The sequence below is a fragment of the Hylobates moloch genome, unplaced genomic scaffold (genome assembly GCF_009828535.3).
Source record: "Hylobates moloch isolate HMO894 unplaced genomic scaffold, HMol_V3 SCAFFOLD_6, whole genome shotgun sequence".
In the NCBI taxonomy this organism is placed as follows: domain Eukaryota; kingdom Metazoa; phylum Chordata; class Mammalia; order Primates; family Hylobatidae; genus Hylobates; species Hylobates moloch.
This window is the reverse complement of record NW_026652281.1, coordinates 103,593,332-103,611,336: the sequence shown is the minus strand read 5'-3', so window position 1 is coordinate 103,611,336 and position 18,005 is coordinate 103,593,332. Positions and strand designations below refer to the sequence as shown.

The 18,005-nt window shown below is 47.9% G+C and overlaps 2 protein-coding genes and 1 non-coding gene across 12 annotated transcripts in view; 2 read left to right on the top strand and 1 right to left on the bottom strand.

Moving 5' to 3' along the window:
- DUS2 (dihydrouridine synthase 2) overlaps nt 1-11,980 on the bottom strand; it is a 62,505-nt gene extending 50,525 nt beyond the window's left edge. For 3 of the 10 annotated variants that reach the window (XR_009214229.1, XR_009214230.1, XM_032157703.2), the window contains exons 1-3: nt 11,781-11,929; nt 11,129-11,284; nt 9,651-9,730 (exon numbers count right to left, since the gene is read on the bottom strand). The gene's annotated coding sequence lies outside the window, so the exon portion shown is untranslated. The other 7 variants (XM_032157702.2, XM_032157707.2, XM_058441129.1 and 4 more) reach the window with 6 other exon arrangements.
- Nucleotides 11,930-14,264, top strand: DDX28 (DEAD-box helicase 28). Its single transcript, XM_032157700.2, has one exon. It carries the CDS (start codon nt 11,930-11,932, stop codon nt 13,568-13,570), a length of 1,641 nt encoding a protein of 546 aa, XP_032013591.1. The 3' UTR covers nt 13,571-14,264.
- Nucleotides 14,265-17,177: 2,913 nt separating this feature from the next.
- LOC116472012 (U6 spliceosomal RNA) lies at nt 17,178-17,285 on the top strand. Its single transcript, XR_004248937.1, has one exon. It is a non-coding gene; the product is annotated as a U6 spliceosomal RNA (small nuclear RNA).
- Nucleotides 17,286-18,005: the final 720 nt, after the last annotated feature.

Below are 18,005 nucleotides of genomic sequence, written 5' to 3'. Positions count from 1 at the left end.
GACAGATGGATTGCTTGAGCTCAGGAGTTAGAGACAAGCCTGGGCAATATGGCAAAACTCCATCTCTACCCAAAAATAATAAAAAATAAAATAAAATTAGCTGGGGGTGGTGGCACATGCCTATAGTCCCAGTTACTTGGGAGGCTGAGGTGGGTGGATTGCTTGAGGCCATGAGTTCAACACCAGCCTGGCCAACATAGCAAAATCCCATCTCTACAGAAAAATAAAAATAATAAAAAGCCAGGCAATGGCTCATGCCAGTTATCTCAGCACTAAGGAGGCCATGGTGGGGAGATCGCTTGAGTTGGAGATGGAGATCAGCTTGGAGTTGGAGATTAGCATGGGTAACATGGCAAGACCTCATCTCTACAGAAACATAAAAATTAGCCAGGAATGGTAGTGCATGCCTGTAGTACCAGCTCCTCAGGAGGCTGAGGTGAGATCACTTGAGCCTGGGAGGCAGAGGTTGCCGAGCTGAGCTGAGATCATACCACTGCACTCCAGCCTCGGTGACAGTGAGACCCTGTTTGAAAATAAAAATAAAACTAGGCCAGGCAAGGTGCCTCACGCCTATAATCCCAGCACTTTAGGAGGCCAAGGTGGACAGATTGCTTGAACTCAGGAGTTTAAGATCAGCCTGGGCAACAAGGTGAAACCCCATCTCTACAAAAAATACAGAAATTGGGCTGGGCACGGTGGTTCATGTCTGTAATCCTAGTGCTTTGGGAGGCCGAGGCGGGTGGATCACTTGAGGTCAGGAGTTCAAGACTAGCCTGGCCAATATGGTGAAACCCCATCTCTACTAAAAATACAAAAATTAGCCAGACGTGGTGGCACGCGCCTGTAATCCCAGCTACTCAGGAGGCTGAGGCAAGAGAATCACTTGAACCCAGGAGACGAAGTGCGCTGAGATTGCACCACTGCACTCCAGCCTGGGTGACAGAGCAAGACTCTATCTAAAAAAAAAAAAAAAAAAAAATTAGCACCTGTAGTCTCAGCTACTTGGGAGGATGAAGTTGGAGGATCACTTGTGCCTGGGAGGTTGAGGCTGCAGTGAGCCATGATCATGCCACTGCACTCCAGCCTGGGTGACAGAGCAAGACCCTGTCTCAAAAAAATTTTTTTTAATTTTTAAATAAAAATAATTTTAAAAAGAAATAATCTCTGATCCAAGGTCTAAAGGAAGAGAACATGTTAACCAGTCCAATACGTGGAAAGAAAATCTTTCCCATTTCATTAATAGCATCTCCAGTCTCCCAATTACTCATTCTTTTTTTTTTTTTTGAGACGGAGTCTCGCTCTGTCGCCCAGGTTAGAGTGCAGTGGCGCGATCTCGGCTCACTGCAAGCTCCGCCTCCCGAGTTCACGCCATTCTCCTGCCTCAGCCTCTCCGAGTAGCTGGGACTACAGGCGCCCGCCACCACGCCCGGCTAATTTTTTGTACTTTTAGTAGAGACAGGGTTTCACCGTGGTCTCGATCTCCTGACCTCGTGATCTGCCCGCCTCGGCCTCCCAAAGTGCTGGGATTACAAGCGTGAGCCACCGCGCCCGGCCCCAATTACTCATTCTTAACCCACATTCCCCACATTCAATCCATCACTGACTTCTATTGAAATAACCTTCAAAATATAACTCTAACCCACATGCTTTACTACATCCCAATGGCCACCACTGCGCACCAAAAACCCTCCACTCATCTGTTGCCAGGACTTTAGCACAGCCCCCAAATGGATCTCCCAAAATCTACACTTGCCCTTTCCTATCCATTCTGCCAGCATGGGATCCTAAAAAGGCAACTCTGATAATACCACTCCCCTGTTTACACCTTTCAATGGCTTCCCTCTGACTTTAGGAAAAATCCTAAACCCTTCTAATGGCCCGCAAGGCCCTGCATGATCAGTCCCGACCCACCTCTCCAGCCTCACCCTCGCCTGTGTCTCTCTCACCCTCCCTCTCTGCCCTGGCCACCCTGGCATTCTTTTTTTTTTTTTTTTTTTTTTTTTTTTTTGAGATGGAGTCTCACTCTGTTGCCCAGGCTGGAGTGCAGTGGTGCAATCTCAGCTCACTGCAACCTCCACCTCCCAGGTTCAGCCTCCTGCCTCAGCCTCCCCAGTAGCTGGGATTTACAGGCACCCACCACCACACCCAGCTAACTCCTGACCTCAGGTGATCCACCCACTTTGGCCTTCCAAAGAGCTGGGATTACAGGTGTGAGCCACTGTGCCCGGCCACCCTGGCCTTCCTTTAAAGTCTCCCACACCAAACTGTCTGCCGCCCTGGGGCCTGCCCACTTGCAGTTCTGTCTGGAATACTCCCCCAACTCAGTCATGCATGCCCATGCTAAGGTCCCCTTGTCCTTGAATGCCCCCTTTGTGGAGATATGTCCCTGCAGAAAATCAAATTCAGGTCCCTGGTCCCATGCTTTCCAAACACGCTACATTTCTCTGCAGCTCAGTTACACACACTGACTACTGTAGTTTCTTGTTCAATCCTCAGCTCCTCCTGGAGACCACCAGGACAACAAGCTCTACAAGAACAGGAGTGTGGCTGCTTAGTTCACTGCCAGGTTTCTAGCACTGAGCCAGGTACCTGGCCTTTAGAGGCTGCTTCGTAAGGTGTGACTGAATACTCACCACTGTGGTAGCCGAGAGGACAGCCTCTTGTAGGGTGGTTGGTCTGGGAACTTCCTCTGGCACTCAGTCAGAGGTGCCTGACACACCCTGCCTCTAAGGAGGCTCCTCTGAGAAAAACTAGGCAGCCCCCATGCCTTTCCCAGTTACTACCACAACCACTCACCCCACCCTGAGATCATGCCCACATCATCACTTTAGTCATTCATTTCCAATCTCTTTTACCATTCCTTTTAAGGGCTGGTCTCCTCTATTACTCCCAATTTCTTAGTAACCTTGGCTGGACGAGGTGGCTCATGCCTATAATCCCAGCACTTTGGGAGGCAAAGGCAGGAGGATTACCTGAGATCAGGAGCTCGAGACCAGCCTGGCCAACATGGTGAAACCCTATCTCTACTAAAAATAAAAAAATTAGCCAGGCATGGTGGTGTGCACCTGTAATCCCAGCTACTCGGGAGGCTGAAGCAGGAGAATCGCTTGAACCAGGGAGGCAGAGGTTGCAGTTAGCCAAGATCGCACCACTGCCCTCCAGCCTAGGCAACAGAGTGAGACTCCATCTCAAAAAATAAAAAATAGTAACCTCAACTTCAGTTACATGGACATAATATCCTGTTAACCTTTTAAAAAAAAAGACATTAAAGAAAAATATCTCCAAACATGCTGAGTTTATTTGAGAATGAGAGAAAAGGATTATAATCCAGGATGCACAGAAGGGCAAGCCACAAGTACATCTGGTGACAGAAGGGGAAAAGGAAGCTTTTATTGGCATAAAGGGAGAGATTTATATAAGTTGCTTAGAAACAGAGTTCATGGCCAGACACAGCGGCTCATGCCTGTAATCCTAGCACTTTGGGAGGCCAAGGCAGGCGGATCACGAGGTAAAGAGATAGAGACCATCCTGGCCAACATGGTGAAACCCCGTCTCTACTAAAAATACAAAAATTAGCTGGGCGTGGCGGCGCATGCCTGTAGTCCCAGCTACTCGGGAAGCTGAGGCAGGAGAATCGCTTGAACCTGGGAGGCAGAGGTTGCAGTGAGAGATCACGTCACTGCATTCCAGCCTGGTGACAGAGCGAGACTCATCTCAAAAAAAGAAAAAAAAAAGAGTTCATGAGTTCCCTAGAGGATCAAAGCCAGAGTTGTCTTCAGTTCATTGATGGAGATGCCATTACTGGGCAAGTATTCTTTCCAGAGCATTTTATCTGAATTACGATAGTCCTAAAAAATGTCTATGCCAGGCAAGGTGGCTCACACCTGTAATCCCATCACTTTGGGAGGCCAAGGCAGGAGGATCACTTGAGGCCAGGAGTTTGGGACCAGCCTGGGCAACATAGCAAGATCCCATCTCTACCAAAAATATATATATATTTTTTTTAACTAGCCAGGAGTGATGGTAGGTGCCTGCAGTCCCAGCCACTCTGGGAGGCTTAAGCAGGAGAATCATTTGGAGTCCAAGAGTTCGATGCAGCAGTGAGCCATGATTGTGCAACTGTACTCCAGCCTGGGTGACAGAGCAAGGCCCTGTCTCCAAAAAAAAGAAAAAGAAAAACAAAATGTCTACTGATAAACTTTGTCATAGAAATATATATACATATGCAAAACATGCAAGCCATGCAAAGCAGGTGATTCAAGAGAGACATGAAGGGATTTCTAGTGGGTTTTTATTCATTTTTTTATTTTTTTTATTTTTTTTTTAGATGGAGTCTCACTCTGTCACCCAGGCTAGAGTGCAGTGGCGTGATCTTGGCTCACTGCAACCTCCACCTCCGAGGTTTGAGCAATTCTCCTGCCTCAGCCTCCTGACTAGCTGGGACAAAAATTAACCATCATGCCTGGCCAATTTTTGTGTTTTCAGTAGAGACGGGGTTTCACCATGTTGGCCAGGCTGGTCTCGAACTCCTGACCTCAAGTGATCCACCCGCCTCAGCCTCCCAAAGTGCTGGGATTGCAGATGTGAGTCACCACTCCTGGCCTCTAGTGGGGTTTTTAGAAAATCCTTTGAAACAGTTCTTATCTTGGACATGTAAGCATGAGCTCCCTCTACTTCACACCTTCCTTGTCCTATTTTGACAAAAGCGGTTTCATCCTGGTATCTGCAACTTTCATAACCCCATTAATTATAATGCTTTCAGATTGAACATAACACTATTCAGGGGAAACAATGGGTATAAACAAGCTTTACCATTCCCTTCCCTGTCAATTTTCCCCAAAGACAAGGCTTGCTTAAAAAGCAATTTCTGGCCAGGCATGGTGGCTCACACCTGTAATCCCAGCACTTTGGGAGGCTGAGGTGGGAGGATCATTTGAGGCCAGGCATTTCAGACCAGCCCAGGCAACATAATAAGACCCCACCTCTACAAAAAATTAGCTGGGCATGGTGGTGCACACCTGTGGTCCTAGCTACTCCACCTGCCTCAGCCTCCCAAAGTGTTGGGATTACAGGCGTGAGCCACTGCATCCAGCTCTAAAATACAAATTTAGAAAGTCAACTAGAATCAAGTATTTAGAGAATTATCCTATTTCCTACTCTGAACATGTGGCTGGGTCCAGTGGCTCATGCCTATAATCCCAACACTTTGGGAGGCCAAGGTGGGCAGATTACCTGAGCTCAGTAGTTCAAGACCAGCCTGGGCAACACGGCAAACCCCATCTCTACCAAAAAATACAAAAATTAGCCAGGTATGGTGGTGCAGGCCTGTGATCCCACCTACTTGGGGGGCTGAGGCAGGAGAATCACTTGAACTTGTGAGGTAGAGGCTGCAGTGAGCCAAGATCATATCACTGCACTCCAGCCTGGAAATCAGAGCAAGATTCTGCCTCAAAAAAAATTTTAAAAGTGTGAATACACTAGGTGTGGTAGCTCACACCTGTAATCCTAACACTGGGAGGCTGAGGCAAGAGGATCATTTGAGCCCAAGAGTTCAAGACCAGTCAGGGCAACATAGTAAGACCCCATCTCTACTAAAAATAAAAATTAAAAAAATTAAAAACAAAAAACAAAATATATGCACATGACAAAAAGTAAAAGTGATTTGTTAGATTTGAGGAGAAAGAGGTGATATAGCTCTTTTTTTTAGAGATGGGACCTTGCTGTGTTGCCCAGGCTGGAGTGCAGCAGCACAATCATGGCTCACTGCAGTCCCAAAATCCTGGGCTCTAGTGATCCTCCTGCCTAATCTTCTGAAGTGCTGGAGTCAGGCATGACCCACTGTGCCAGCCCTGATATAGCATTTCATAGTTAAGATCCTGAGCTCTGGAATTGGACAGACCTTCATTTGAATCCCAGCTGTGCCTCGGGCACATTAATTAACCCAGCTGAGCCTCAGCTTCTCCTTGTGGAATATGAGGCTCCACTACAGGAGTCAAAGGAAATGCTGTGAAGAGTGAATTCCATGGTATTCTACAGTTCTCAGCACATAGTAAAGGCTTAATAAATGTTAGCCACTCTCATCATCATGCTTTCATGGTTTCAGCACTCTATTTTTTTTTTTTTTTTTTTTTTTTTTTTTTTTTTTTTTTTTTTTTTTTTTTTTTTTTTGAGACGGAGTCTCGTACTGTCTCCCAGGCTGGAGTGCAGTGGCGTGATCTCGGCTCACTGCAACCTCCGCCTCCCAGGTTCAAGCAATTCTCTTGCCTCAGCCTCTTGAGTAGCTGGGATTACAGGTGCCCACCACCACACCCAGATAATTTTTTGTATTTTTTTTTTAGTAGAGATGGGGTTTCACCATGTTGGCCAGGCTGGTCTCAAACTCCTGACTTTGTGATTCACCCGCCTCAGTCTCCCAAAGTGCTGGGATTACAGGTGTGAACCACTGCGCCTGGCCTCTAACGTCTATTATTATGTTGTTATATCGACAAACATCTGCTAGCTCTTTTAAGATCAAGGCAGTGTGTGAGGTGTAAAGACATGGAAAGCACTAAGCTCTTAACCTCAAAGAGCTTCTCAGCTCTACAACTGCCATCTTCTATCAACTGAACCATGACAACAGTCTCCAAACCAGTCTCTCTGCTTCCAGGCTTATCACTTCCAATCCATGCTCCTTCCAGCCAAAGGGCTCTTTCCAAACGCAAAGATATGATACGCAAAACATGACAGTTCCATTTCTGGATGCCTTGCCTACTGCCTGTAAAATTAAGTCTACACTCTTTTTTTTTTTTTTTTTTGAGACGGAGTCTCGCTCTGTCACCCAGGCTGGAGTGCGGTGGCGCGATCTCAGCTCACTGCAAGCTCCGCCTCCCGGGTTCACGCCATTCTCCTGCCTCAGCCTCTCCGAGTAGCTGGGACTACAGGCGCCCGCCACCACGCCCGGCTAACTTTTTGTATTTTTAGTAGAGACGGGGTTTCACCGTGGTCTCGATCTCCTGACCTCATGATCCGCCCGCCTCGGCCTCCCAAAGTGCTGGGATTACAAGCATGAGCCACCGCTCCCGGCCTAAGTCTACACTCTTTAACAAAGTAAATATAAGTTCTGGTCTCCACCTTCCACAGAAGCCTCTTTCATCACTTGCCTCCTGCCCTCAGACCTCCCCCATGCTAAGCTTCAGCTATTCTGAAATATTTCTGGTTCCCCAGCCTGGCCTGCTCTCTCTCAGCATGGGGTCTCTGAACAAGCTGCCCCTGCCCAGGGGCCACGTCCCTATTCTTCCACCTGGCTGACTCCCTGTAGACTTTTAGAACCTCATCATCCCCTCCTGGAAGCCTTCTCTGACCAACATTTCCCAAAACAGGGTAAAGGCACCTCTGAGCTCACTCCTGTCCTGGCATGGAGCTATCCTGGCAACTATTAATAGAAGAGCAACTATCTGTCAATGTGCCTTCTTCACTGTAAGGTGAAAATAGGCACTGTGGCTTGTCCATCACCAGCTCCTCACCAGAGAGTATACAATCTGGCATATGGTAGATGCTTAGTGTTTGCTGTAAAAAGAAGTTAATGGCAGCTGGGTGAGGTAGCTCACGCCTATAATCCCAGCACTTTGGGAAGCCAAGGCAGGCGGATTACCTGAGGTCGGGAATTCGAGACCAGACCAGCCTGACCAACATGGAGAAACCCCGTCTCTACTAAAAATACAAAATTAGCCGGGTGTGATGGCGCATGCCTGTAATCCCAGCTACTCGGGAGGCTGAGGAAAGAGAATCACTTGAACCTAGGAGGCGGAGGTCACAGTGAGCTGAGATCGTGCCACTGTACTCTAGCCTGGGCAACAAGAGCAAAATTCCATCTCCCAAAAAAAAACAAAACAAGAAGTTAATGGACCAAGTGCAACAAGAGCTATGATTCAGTCCATGCTTCAGTCACAGAAGAACTCTATCCCAGCCAAAGTGCATTTAAAGTGCTTTGTTCTCACTCAAGTTTGGTTTTAGAGGAGACGAATGACTACTCCAATCTCTGGCTTACCCAGTAAAGGACTACAAGCCCTTTGGCCAACTTGCATGAAGCCATCACTTGAGTGAACAAAATTCAGATAAGGAAGCAACAGGAGAAGAGGTTGAGCCCAATTCTGGATACTGATTAGGAAATAATCTGCAGGCAATAGGGATTCATGAATGGCTTTTGAGTCAAAGGGTAACATGGCCATAGCTGTGCTTTTTTTTTTTTTTTAGATAGACTCTTGCTCTATCACCCAGGCTGGAGTGCAATGGCACAATCTCAGCTCACTGAAAACTCCACCTCCCGAGTTCAAGCGATTCTTCCACCTCAGCCTCCTGAGTTCAAGCGATTCTTCCACCTCAGCCTCCTGAGTAGCTGGGATTACAGGCGCCTGCCACCATACCCAGCTAATTTTTGTATTTTTGTAGAGACGGGGTTTCACCACGTTTGCCAGACTGGTCTTGAACTCCTGACCTCATGATCTGCCCACCTTGGCCTCTCAAAGTGCTGGGATTACAGGCGTGAGCCACCGCACCCAGCCTAGCCGTGCTTTAATAACATCACTCGGGAAACAGAAGGTAGACCAGAGGGTAAAAGACAAAGAGCAGGTAGGGAGCTGGATGAGAAGGAAGGTCAAAGGGTCCAGGAATACTATAGTGACAATGACTGAAAATATGATTACCTGCACACAGTCCTGCTACAGGTGGGAAAATGGAGGAACAATAAAGGAATACCAACAGCACTTTTTATTGTTGTAATGCTTTGCAATTCCCAAAGTGCTTCATTTATAACTGTGATTCTCAAGCCTAGTTACATCTGGAGAGGTTTTTAAAAATACCAATTTCTCGGCTGGGCACAATGGCTCACATCTGTAATCCCAGCACTTTGGGAGGCCGAGGCAGGTGGATTAACTGAGGTCAGGAGTTCGAGCTCAGCCTGGTCAACATGGCAAAACCTCGTCTCTACTAAAAATACAGAAATTAGCCGGGTGTGGTAGCACGTGCCTGTAATCCCACCTACTGGGGTGGCTGAGGCAGAAGAATCACTTGAACCTGGGAGGCAGAGGTTACAGTGAGTCGAGATTGCGCCACTGAAGTCTAGCCTGGGTGACAGAGCAAGACCCTGTCTAGGCCTTACCCCAAATCAATTAAATCAGAATGTAAACTCCACAAGGGCAGGGATTTTGGCTGTTTTGCTCACTCTCAATGCCTGGCACATGCATTGTGCTCAGGAAGTATTAGTTGAATGAATGATTGAATGAATGAATGAATGAATAAATATACCATTATTAACTGAGATCCAAGGAACACACCAAGCTCCTGATCTCAGGAGCTTAGATTTTTTTCGCAATAAGGACACCTTTCCTATTTCTAAAGCACTACTTATAAAAATATCTCAAGAAAACAATTAGAAGTTAATCACTGTCTTCTGTGAGTGAGGAGGAAAAAAGGTAGGCAGTGTCTAGTGATGTGACAAGAAGAAATTAGTGGCCATGGGCACACACAGGCTTAGGCAAGCTCTAACTCCTGTGAAATTTTGAGGTAATCGTATTGTAAGGACTCAAGCATAATGAGAAAACAACTATATATTAACCAGCTACCCTGCCCTGGGTATTTGAACAAAACCCAAAAACCCAAATGCATATACATACCTATTATTTTGTTCTGATACTTCAGGATTACTTTGATATATTTGTTCTGGCTTTGTACAGAGTAATTCTTTGTTTGATATCTGAAAAACAGTGGCACATGGAAATGGATGAAACCTGTTGGGACAAACATCCAAGGGACCTTTTTTTTTTTTTTTGAGACAGAGTCTCGCCCTGTCGCCCAGGCTGGAGTGCAATGGTGCGATCTCGGCTCACTGCAACAACCTCCACCTCCTGGGTTCAAACGATTATCCTGCCTCAGCCTCCCGAGTAGCTGGGATTACAGGCATAAGCCTGGCCCCAAGGAACTATTTGGATAAGGAGGAGCCCTGAGTTTGGAAAGAATCATAAAAGTAGCATAGAATTGGGCCGGGGACAGCAGCTCACACCTGTAATCTCAGCACTTTGGGAGACCAAGGTGGGCAAATCATGAGGTCAGGAGTTTGAGACCAGCCTGCGCAACATAGTGAAACCCTGTCTCTATTAAAAATACAAAAATTAGCTGGGCGTGGTAGCACACGCCTGTAATCCCAGCTACTCAGATGGCTGATGCAGGAGAATCCCTTGAACCCAGAAGGCAGAGGCTGCAGTGAGCTGAGATCGCACCACTGCACTCCAGCCTGGGCAACAGAGTGAGACTGTCTCAAAAAAAAAAAGTATCCAGCCATTGTCAAATATGGTGGGAGGGAAAGGGCAAAATCACCCTTGTTTTAGAACCACTACCCTATCCAATGATTGTTCATTCACCCATCACTACTCAAAACTTTCTCTTCCTACTTCCAGATGTTTTCTTGTGGAGAAAAAAAGCCTCTCTTCCTCTGATTTATCTGGTAACTCTCCAGAAAGTCTAATTGTGTAGCACAAGGGTAGAGTGTACTTAAAATTGTGAAAGTTTTTCCTCATACTATTCCCAAAAAAGCAAAGTTTTTATCTTTTCAGTGGTATTTGATGAAACTAAAACGTTTTCTCCAGATGTTACAAACCTCCCAGAGAGTTAATCCATAAATATTTACCTTATCTCCCACCCCAGGCACTGCAAACTACAGAAAAGATCTGACACCCATTTTCCAGATCTGTTCAAGAAGTATCTGTTGGGCATGGTGGCTCACGCTTGTAATCCCATCACTTTGGGAGGCCGAGGTGGGAGGATCGCTTGAGGCCAGGAGTTCAAGACCAGCCAGGCCTACATAGTGAAACCCTGTCTCTACTAAAAACAGAAAAAATTAGCCGGGCGTGGGTGGTATGCGCCTGTAGTCTCAGCTACTCGGGAGGCAGAGGCAGGAGAATCACTTGAACCCAGGAGGTGGAGGTTGCAGTGAGCCGAGATTGCGCCACTGCACTCCAGTCTGGGTGACAGAACAAGACTGTGTCTCAGAAAAAAAAAAAAAGAGTGACTCATATAGTTCTTGTTTTTACAACCCGAATATCTGAATTTAGGTAAAATATTCTGCCTGACCAGGGCTACATGATAAGCCACGTACTTGATCACTTTGTAGGGTCGCAGCACCCTTCTTACTACTATTCAGGTAATTCAGGTTTCTGACGGGGAAGCCAGTGGAGCTGAGCGGGCGGCAAGAGGGGTGGGTTCAGGATGAGAAGTTGGGACGAGTGACGAGGGAGTAGAGAGTGAACCTTGGCTAAAAAGGAAAGAAAATAACTGTGAAGAAGAAATGACCCAACTTGAAATAAAGCCTGAACACCTTATCTCCCACTTGAGAGAGAGAAGAAGCTGAAAGCCATCAGCTTGCACTCTGGGCTCACAGACAGAGAGGGTAAGGGGTTGAGCCCAGATCTATCACTTCAGACCCCTGACTCGGCCCCTAGGTCTGATCATTCATTCAAACTCTCAATAAACATGGATTACCAGACCCTGCGCACGGAACACATCTGGGAAAACAGCTGCAACCTCGGAGACCAGCACGGGACAAGCTCTCTCAGGGCAATAAGGAACAACTAAAGAGAATCCCAGGAACCAGGTAACCAATCGCCAGAAGCCCTCCGCCCTCATGGTCCATTGGGTCAAGGCCCCAGTGCCGCCTCGTATCGCCAGCCTCCAGTCCTGCCTCCACGACGCGCCCTTCCCCAAGGCTGGCCGGGTCTGGATGTCGCCATCCCCTATTCGGAGCTACAGACCTCGCAGCTGAACTCTTAAAGAGAACCTCGCTTCTTCCTCACGGTGCTCCAGCGCTACACACCGTACTGAGCCTCGCCAGCCACCGTATGCGAGGCCGCGGCGCGTCCGTGACGTCACTGATGTGCGCTTCTCCTGCACTAAGGGAAACATGGCTCTAACGCGGCCGGTGCGGCTCTTTTCTGTCGTGGCTCGGTTGCTCCTGACGCCCCGACGAGGCCTCACGGTCCGCAGTCCCGACGAACCCCTGCCGGTGGTGCGCATCCCAGTGGCTCTACAGCGGCAGTTGGAACAGCGGCAGAGCAGGCGTCGGAACCTCCCGAGGCCGGTGCTGGTTCGACCCGGACCGCTGCTGGTTTCGGCGCGGCGGCCGGAGTTGAACCAGCCGGCGCGCCTCACACTGGGCCGTTGGGAGCGCGCGCCGCTAGCCTCTCAAGGCTGGAAGAGTCGACGCGCGCGTCGGGACCACTTCTCCATCGAGCGCGCGCAACAGGAGGCGCCAGCGGTGCGAAAGCTGTCGTCTAAGGGCAGCTTTGCTGACCTGGGCCTGGAGCCCCGTGTGCTGCACGCACTACAGGAGGCTGCGCCTGAAGTCGTTCAGCCCACAACCGTGCAGTCTAGCACCATCCCCCCACTACTTCGCGGCCGCCACGTCCTTTGCGCCGCAGAAACCGGCAGTGGCAAGACTCTCAGCTACCTCCTGCCGCTGCTTCAACGGCTCTTGGGCCAGCCAAGCCTGGACTCCCTTCGTATCCCCGCGCCCCGAGGCCTGGTCCTTGTTCCTTCCCGAGAATTGGCCCAACAGGTGCGGGCTGTGGCCCAACCCTTGGGCCGCTCCTTGGGCCTGCTGGTGCGGGACCTGGAGGGAGGCCACGGCATGCGTAGGATCAGGCTGCAACTGTCCAGACAACCTTCAGCAGATGTGCTTGTGGCCACTCCAGGGGCTCTGTGGAAGGCCCTGAAAAGTCGACTGATCAGTCTGGAGCAACTCTCCTTCTTGGTGTTGGATGAGGCAGACACACTGCTGGATGAAAGCTTCCTGGAACTGGTGGACTACATCTTAGAGAAGAGCCACATAGCAGAAGGCCCAGCTGACTTGGAAGACCCTTTCAATCCCAAAGCTCAGTTAGTGCTGGTAGGAGCCACATTTCCCGAAGGTGTAGGCCAGTTGCTGAATAAAGTCGCCAGCCCAGATGCTGTCACCACCATCACCAGCTCCAAGCTCCACTGTATCATGCCCCATGTGAAACAGACATTTCTGAGACTGAAGGGAGCAGATAAGGTGGCCGAGCTGGTGCACATCCTCAAGCATCATGACAGAGCAGAAAGGACTGGCCCCTCAGGAACTGTTCTGGTGTTCTGTAATAGCTCCAGCACTGTGAACTGGCTGGGATATATTCTGGATGACCACAAAATCCAACACCTAAGGTTGCAGGGGCAAATGCCAGCCTTGATGAGAGTAGGAATCTTCCAGTCCTTCCAGAAGAGCTCCCGAGACATACTTCTCTGCACAGACATAGCCTCTCGGGGCCTGGACAGCACTGGTGTGGAGCTGGTTATCAATTACGATTTCCCCCCAACGCTGCAAGATTACATCCACAGAGCAGGGAGAGTGGGCCGTGTGGGGAGCGAGGTTCCAGGCACCGTCATCAGTTTTGTGACCCATCCCTGGGATGTGAGCCTGGTTCAGAAGATTGAGCTGGCGGCTCGCCGAAGGAGAAGTCTTCCAGGACTAGCATCCTCGGTGAAAGAGCCTTTGCCGCAGCAGCCTGATTTTGACAAATTTGATTAAAATGTGATGCTAGAACAGAGATCTTTCCCAGTATCTTGGGTGGGTGACCACACTTGTCAGTGGGAGGCTCTGGGCTGCCCTGTCAGCTCCTTGAGGGTGGGATGAACTGCTTTGTGACTTGGAAAGGTAAGCTGCTGGCCAGCATTGGAGAAGAAGCTGCTGAGCATGGCTTTCTGTAGTCTTTCGCAAGACACAAGTGGATTTTGACTTTGTATCATAACATGATTTCTAACAATAAATGATATTTTTATGTGCCTCCCTTAAGAATAGTTAGCACTGGGGCGGAATTCAGTAGTTTCTGAGGATTCATACCCCAAACCGCCACATCTAGGACAAAGGCTCTTTCAGTTGATGTTTTAATTCATAAACATTTAGTTTTTATTTCCTGCCCCCAAAAAGGTATCCATTAAGCCCCCAGGGAAAGGAAATGTGACTAGCAGTAGACAGAGTTACTCACTAACAATGCCCAACACAAACGGGCATCTTGGCCAAATCTCTCTGGAAGGTACTGGCAGAAAAGTAAAGGGTAGACTAACAGAGAAGTTTTGCTTGTTCGTTTTCAGGCTCTGCCTTCTATCCCAACTCGGTGGCCGAGAAAGAGGAGAGATGATTAAACTGTTTTACAAAACTGGAACAATAACCATACAGCATTTTCTTTATATATATATATAGATACAAAAAAATTACAAAAATTAACCCGGCGTGGTGGCACGCGCCTGTAGTCCCAGCTACTCGGGAGGCTGAGGCAGGAGAATCACTTGAACCTGGGAGGTTGCAGTGAGCCAAGATCATAAGGCTACACTCCAGCCTGGGGGACAGAGCAAGACTCCATCTCAAAAAAAAAAAAAACAGAGCCAGGTGTGGTGGCTCACGCCTGTAATCCCAGCACTTTAGGAGGCTGAGGTGGGAGGATCACCTGAGGTCAGGAGTTTAAGACCAGCCTGGCAAACATGGCGAAACCCCATCTCTACTAAACATACAAAAAAATTAGCTGAATGTGGTGGTGCACGCCTGTAATCCCAAATACTTGGGAGGCTGAGGCACAAGAATGGCTTGAACTCTGGAGGCGAAGGTTTCAGTGAGCCAAAATTGCACTTCTGCACTCCAGCCTGGGTGACAGAGCTGATATCCTGTCTCAAAAAAAATAAAAAAGAACAGAATCCTGAGCCCCACTCCAGATGGGATTAAGCTCTCTAAAGTTTGACCTGAGAATACTCTTTGTAAACTCCCCCAGGTGATACTTGGGCTCTCCCAAATTGATAAACCATTTGTCTATGCTGTACTCCTTTTCCCAGAGTCCCAGCAAATTCCTCTAAGGCTTTGTACCCCCACAAGACCAGAGGGATGCTTCCGGGCAAGTATTCTCTCCAGAGCCTTGGAGAATCTTAGTGATCTCATGCTAGCCCTCCTGCCAGAACAAACTTCCTAGGAACCGTCCCCTTGGTATTTTACCTCCTATCACTCCCTGCAGGCCATCAGTTAGCACCACACTAAAGCAACTTATGAGAGAAGGTGCTATGATTCTCAACCAGGGTGACCCAGTCTCCAAAGATCGGGCCGTCTCTACCTCCTGGGCATATCCCCTCTGCAGTAACCCCACTAAATAAATGTCCCATGTTTGCTTTTTCAAGGCCAGTAATAGGGAGACCTCTCCTATAGGTCATCTCTCTTTGGTAGGAAGTTCTTGGCCACACTGAACCAAAGGCTGCTCCTAGTGTGGTCCCGATCAGGCTAAGGGCAGAGTTGCCTTTCCTTTGAGTAGGACCAAATCGCCTTTTTTTAAATATAAAAAAAATAGACACAAGGTCTAGCTATGTTACCCAGGCTGGTCTCAAATTCCTGGGCTCAAGAGATACTCCTGCCTCCACCTGCCAAAGTGCTAGGATTACAGGCGTGAACCGCCACGCCTGGCCCAAATGACCTTTTGGTACCTCTTCACAGTGCTGACCTGGGCTGCTGCTGGGGGCTAAACCTCATCCTTTCATAGTGATAAGATTGTCATTGTTCGCCTATTTAAAGAGAAGGCAGTGTCATGATAAGGTTATGATTTTGTATTGTTATCTTTTTTTTTTTTTTTGAAACAGAGTCTTAACTCTGTCACCCAGGCTGGAGTGCAGTGGCACAATCTCAGCTCACTGCAACCTCTGCCTCCCAGGTTCAAGCAATTCTCGGGCCTCAGCCTCCTGAGTAGCTAGGATTAGAGGTGCACACCACCATGCCCGGCTAGTTTTTATATTTTTAGTAGAGACAGGGTTTTACCATGTTGGCCAGGCTGGTTGTGAACTCCTGGCCTCAAGTGACCCGCCTGCCTCAGCCTCCCAAAGTGCTGGGATTACAGACATGAGCCAAGGCGCCTGGCCAGTCACTTGGGATTCTTATCTTGTCATGAATTTGTTTGAATTTCATGTCAAAATAGGTTCATCTGTAGATGTGACATCTCACTCCTATAATCCCAGCACTTTGGGAGGCCAAGGCAAGAGGATCACTTGAGGCCAGGAGTTCCAGGTTACAGTAAGCTATGATGGTGCCACTGTATTCTAGCCTGGATGACAAAGTGAGACGCTGTTTCTGAAAAAAGAATAAATTTTAAAAATAGAACCATCATTCGCACTTCATACAGTCATTTGGGAGCCTCATTTTGCCTTGGGGCACATTTAACATACCTCCCAGTGTACATGACCTTTAAATGTGATGAGCTTGTCCTCACATTCTTAACAGCTATAAATCTGGAGCCCCAAATGAAGCCCTGCTGATCAGAATGCCTCTCTGCTACCTGTATGACCTTGGATGGACCCCTAACCTCTTGGCATTCTTGAATCTTAAGGTGGTAGAAATGTGAGGGTGCTATGAATTTACATTTGGGGCAGAACAAAGTCAAGAAGAGCCTGTATGTTTTCAGTCTTCTTAATTGGAACATATTCCCTCTCCTCTTGAAACCGCCATTGCAAAATTACAACCGAGACAGTGAAAGAAATTTGACCTAACCAGCTCCATCGTGCTTCTAACCTCTGTTAGAAGCTGTCCTTGTTCGTTCCTGGGCATAGGCTAAACTAACTTTGGGAGGAACTTAGTTTATAGTATATAGTTTAAAGTTTAAAACAAAGAAGATAACAGCCCTTTCCCAAAAGAAACCCCCTTCATGCCTGGGAACTAGACTGCCTTTGTAGGACTAACAAAATCAGCCAAAAGATTAGAAATTATGGTTTAGCAGTCATGCAGCTAGAGGCTACAAGATTCTTTTTTTTTTTTTTTTTGAGATGGAGTCTCACTCTTGTTGCCCAGGCTGGAGTGCAGAGGCACTATCTTGACTCACTGCAACCTCCGCCTCCCGGGTTCAAGCAACTCTCCTGCCTCAGCCTCCTGGGTAGCTGGGATTACAGGCACCCACCACCATGCCCAGCTAATTTTTTGTATTTTTAGTAGAGACGGGTTTCACCATGTTATCCAGGCTGGTCTTGAACTCTTGTCCTCAAGTGATCCACCCATCTCAGCCTCCCAAAGTGCTGGGATTACAGGTGTGAGCCACTGTGCCCGGCCGAGGCTACAAGATTCTAACCATTCCCCAAATTGCTCTTGGGGATAACATCACTATATAAAACCTAAGATCATGCTCGCTTCAGCAACACGTATACTAAAATTGGAACTATACAGAGAAGATGAGCATGGCCCCTTGTGCAAGGATGACATGCAAATCCATGAAGTGTTCTGTATTTGTTAATTTTTTAATTTTTTAAAATTATATACCTAGGCCGGGTGTGGTGGCTCATGCCTGTAATCTCAGAACTTTGGGAGGCCGAGGCATCTGTCTCAAAAATATATATATAGATATATATGTGTGTGTGTGTGTGTGTGTATACATATATACATACGTGTCATATATATGTTATATATATATGACATAGTATCAGTGCTTGAGATATTTTGCAGACCCTACACTTGATTAGCTGGGCGCAGTGGCTCACGCCTGTAATCCCAACACTTTGGAAGGCCAAGGCGGGCGGATCCCTTGAGGACGGGGGAGTTTGAAAGCAGCCTGGCCAACATGGCAAAACCCTGTCTCTACTAACAATACAAAAATTAGCTGGGCATGGTGGCGGGCGCCTGTAGTCCCAGCTTCTCAGGAGGCTGAGACACGAGAATCCCTTGAGGGGGAGGTTGCGGTGAGTCAAGATCATTGCACCACTGTACTCCAGCCTGGGCAACAGAGTGAGACTCTATCTCAAAAAATATAAATAAAATAAAAAAGACCTTGTACTTGATGGATCACCTGACACCACCCAGATCAATCTCGTGGCTCCCCCACCCAGGAACTGACTCAGGGCAAGAGGATACCTTCGACTACCTATGATTTCTTTTTTTTTTTTTCCTTTGAGATGGAGTCTCACTCTGTTGCCTAGGCTGGAGTGCAGTGGCATGATCTTGGCTCACTGCAATC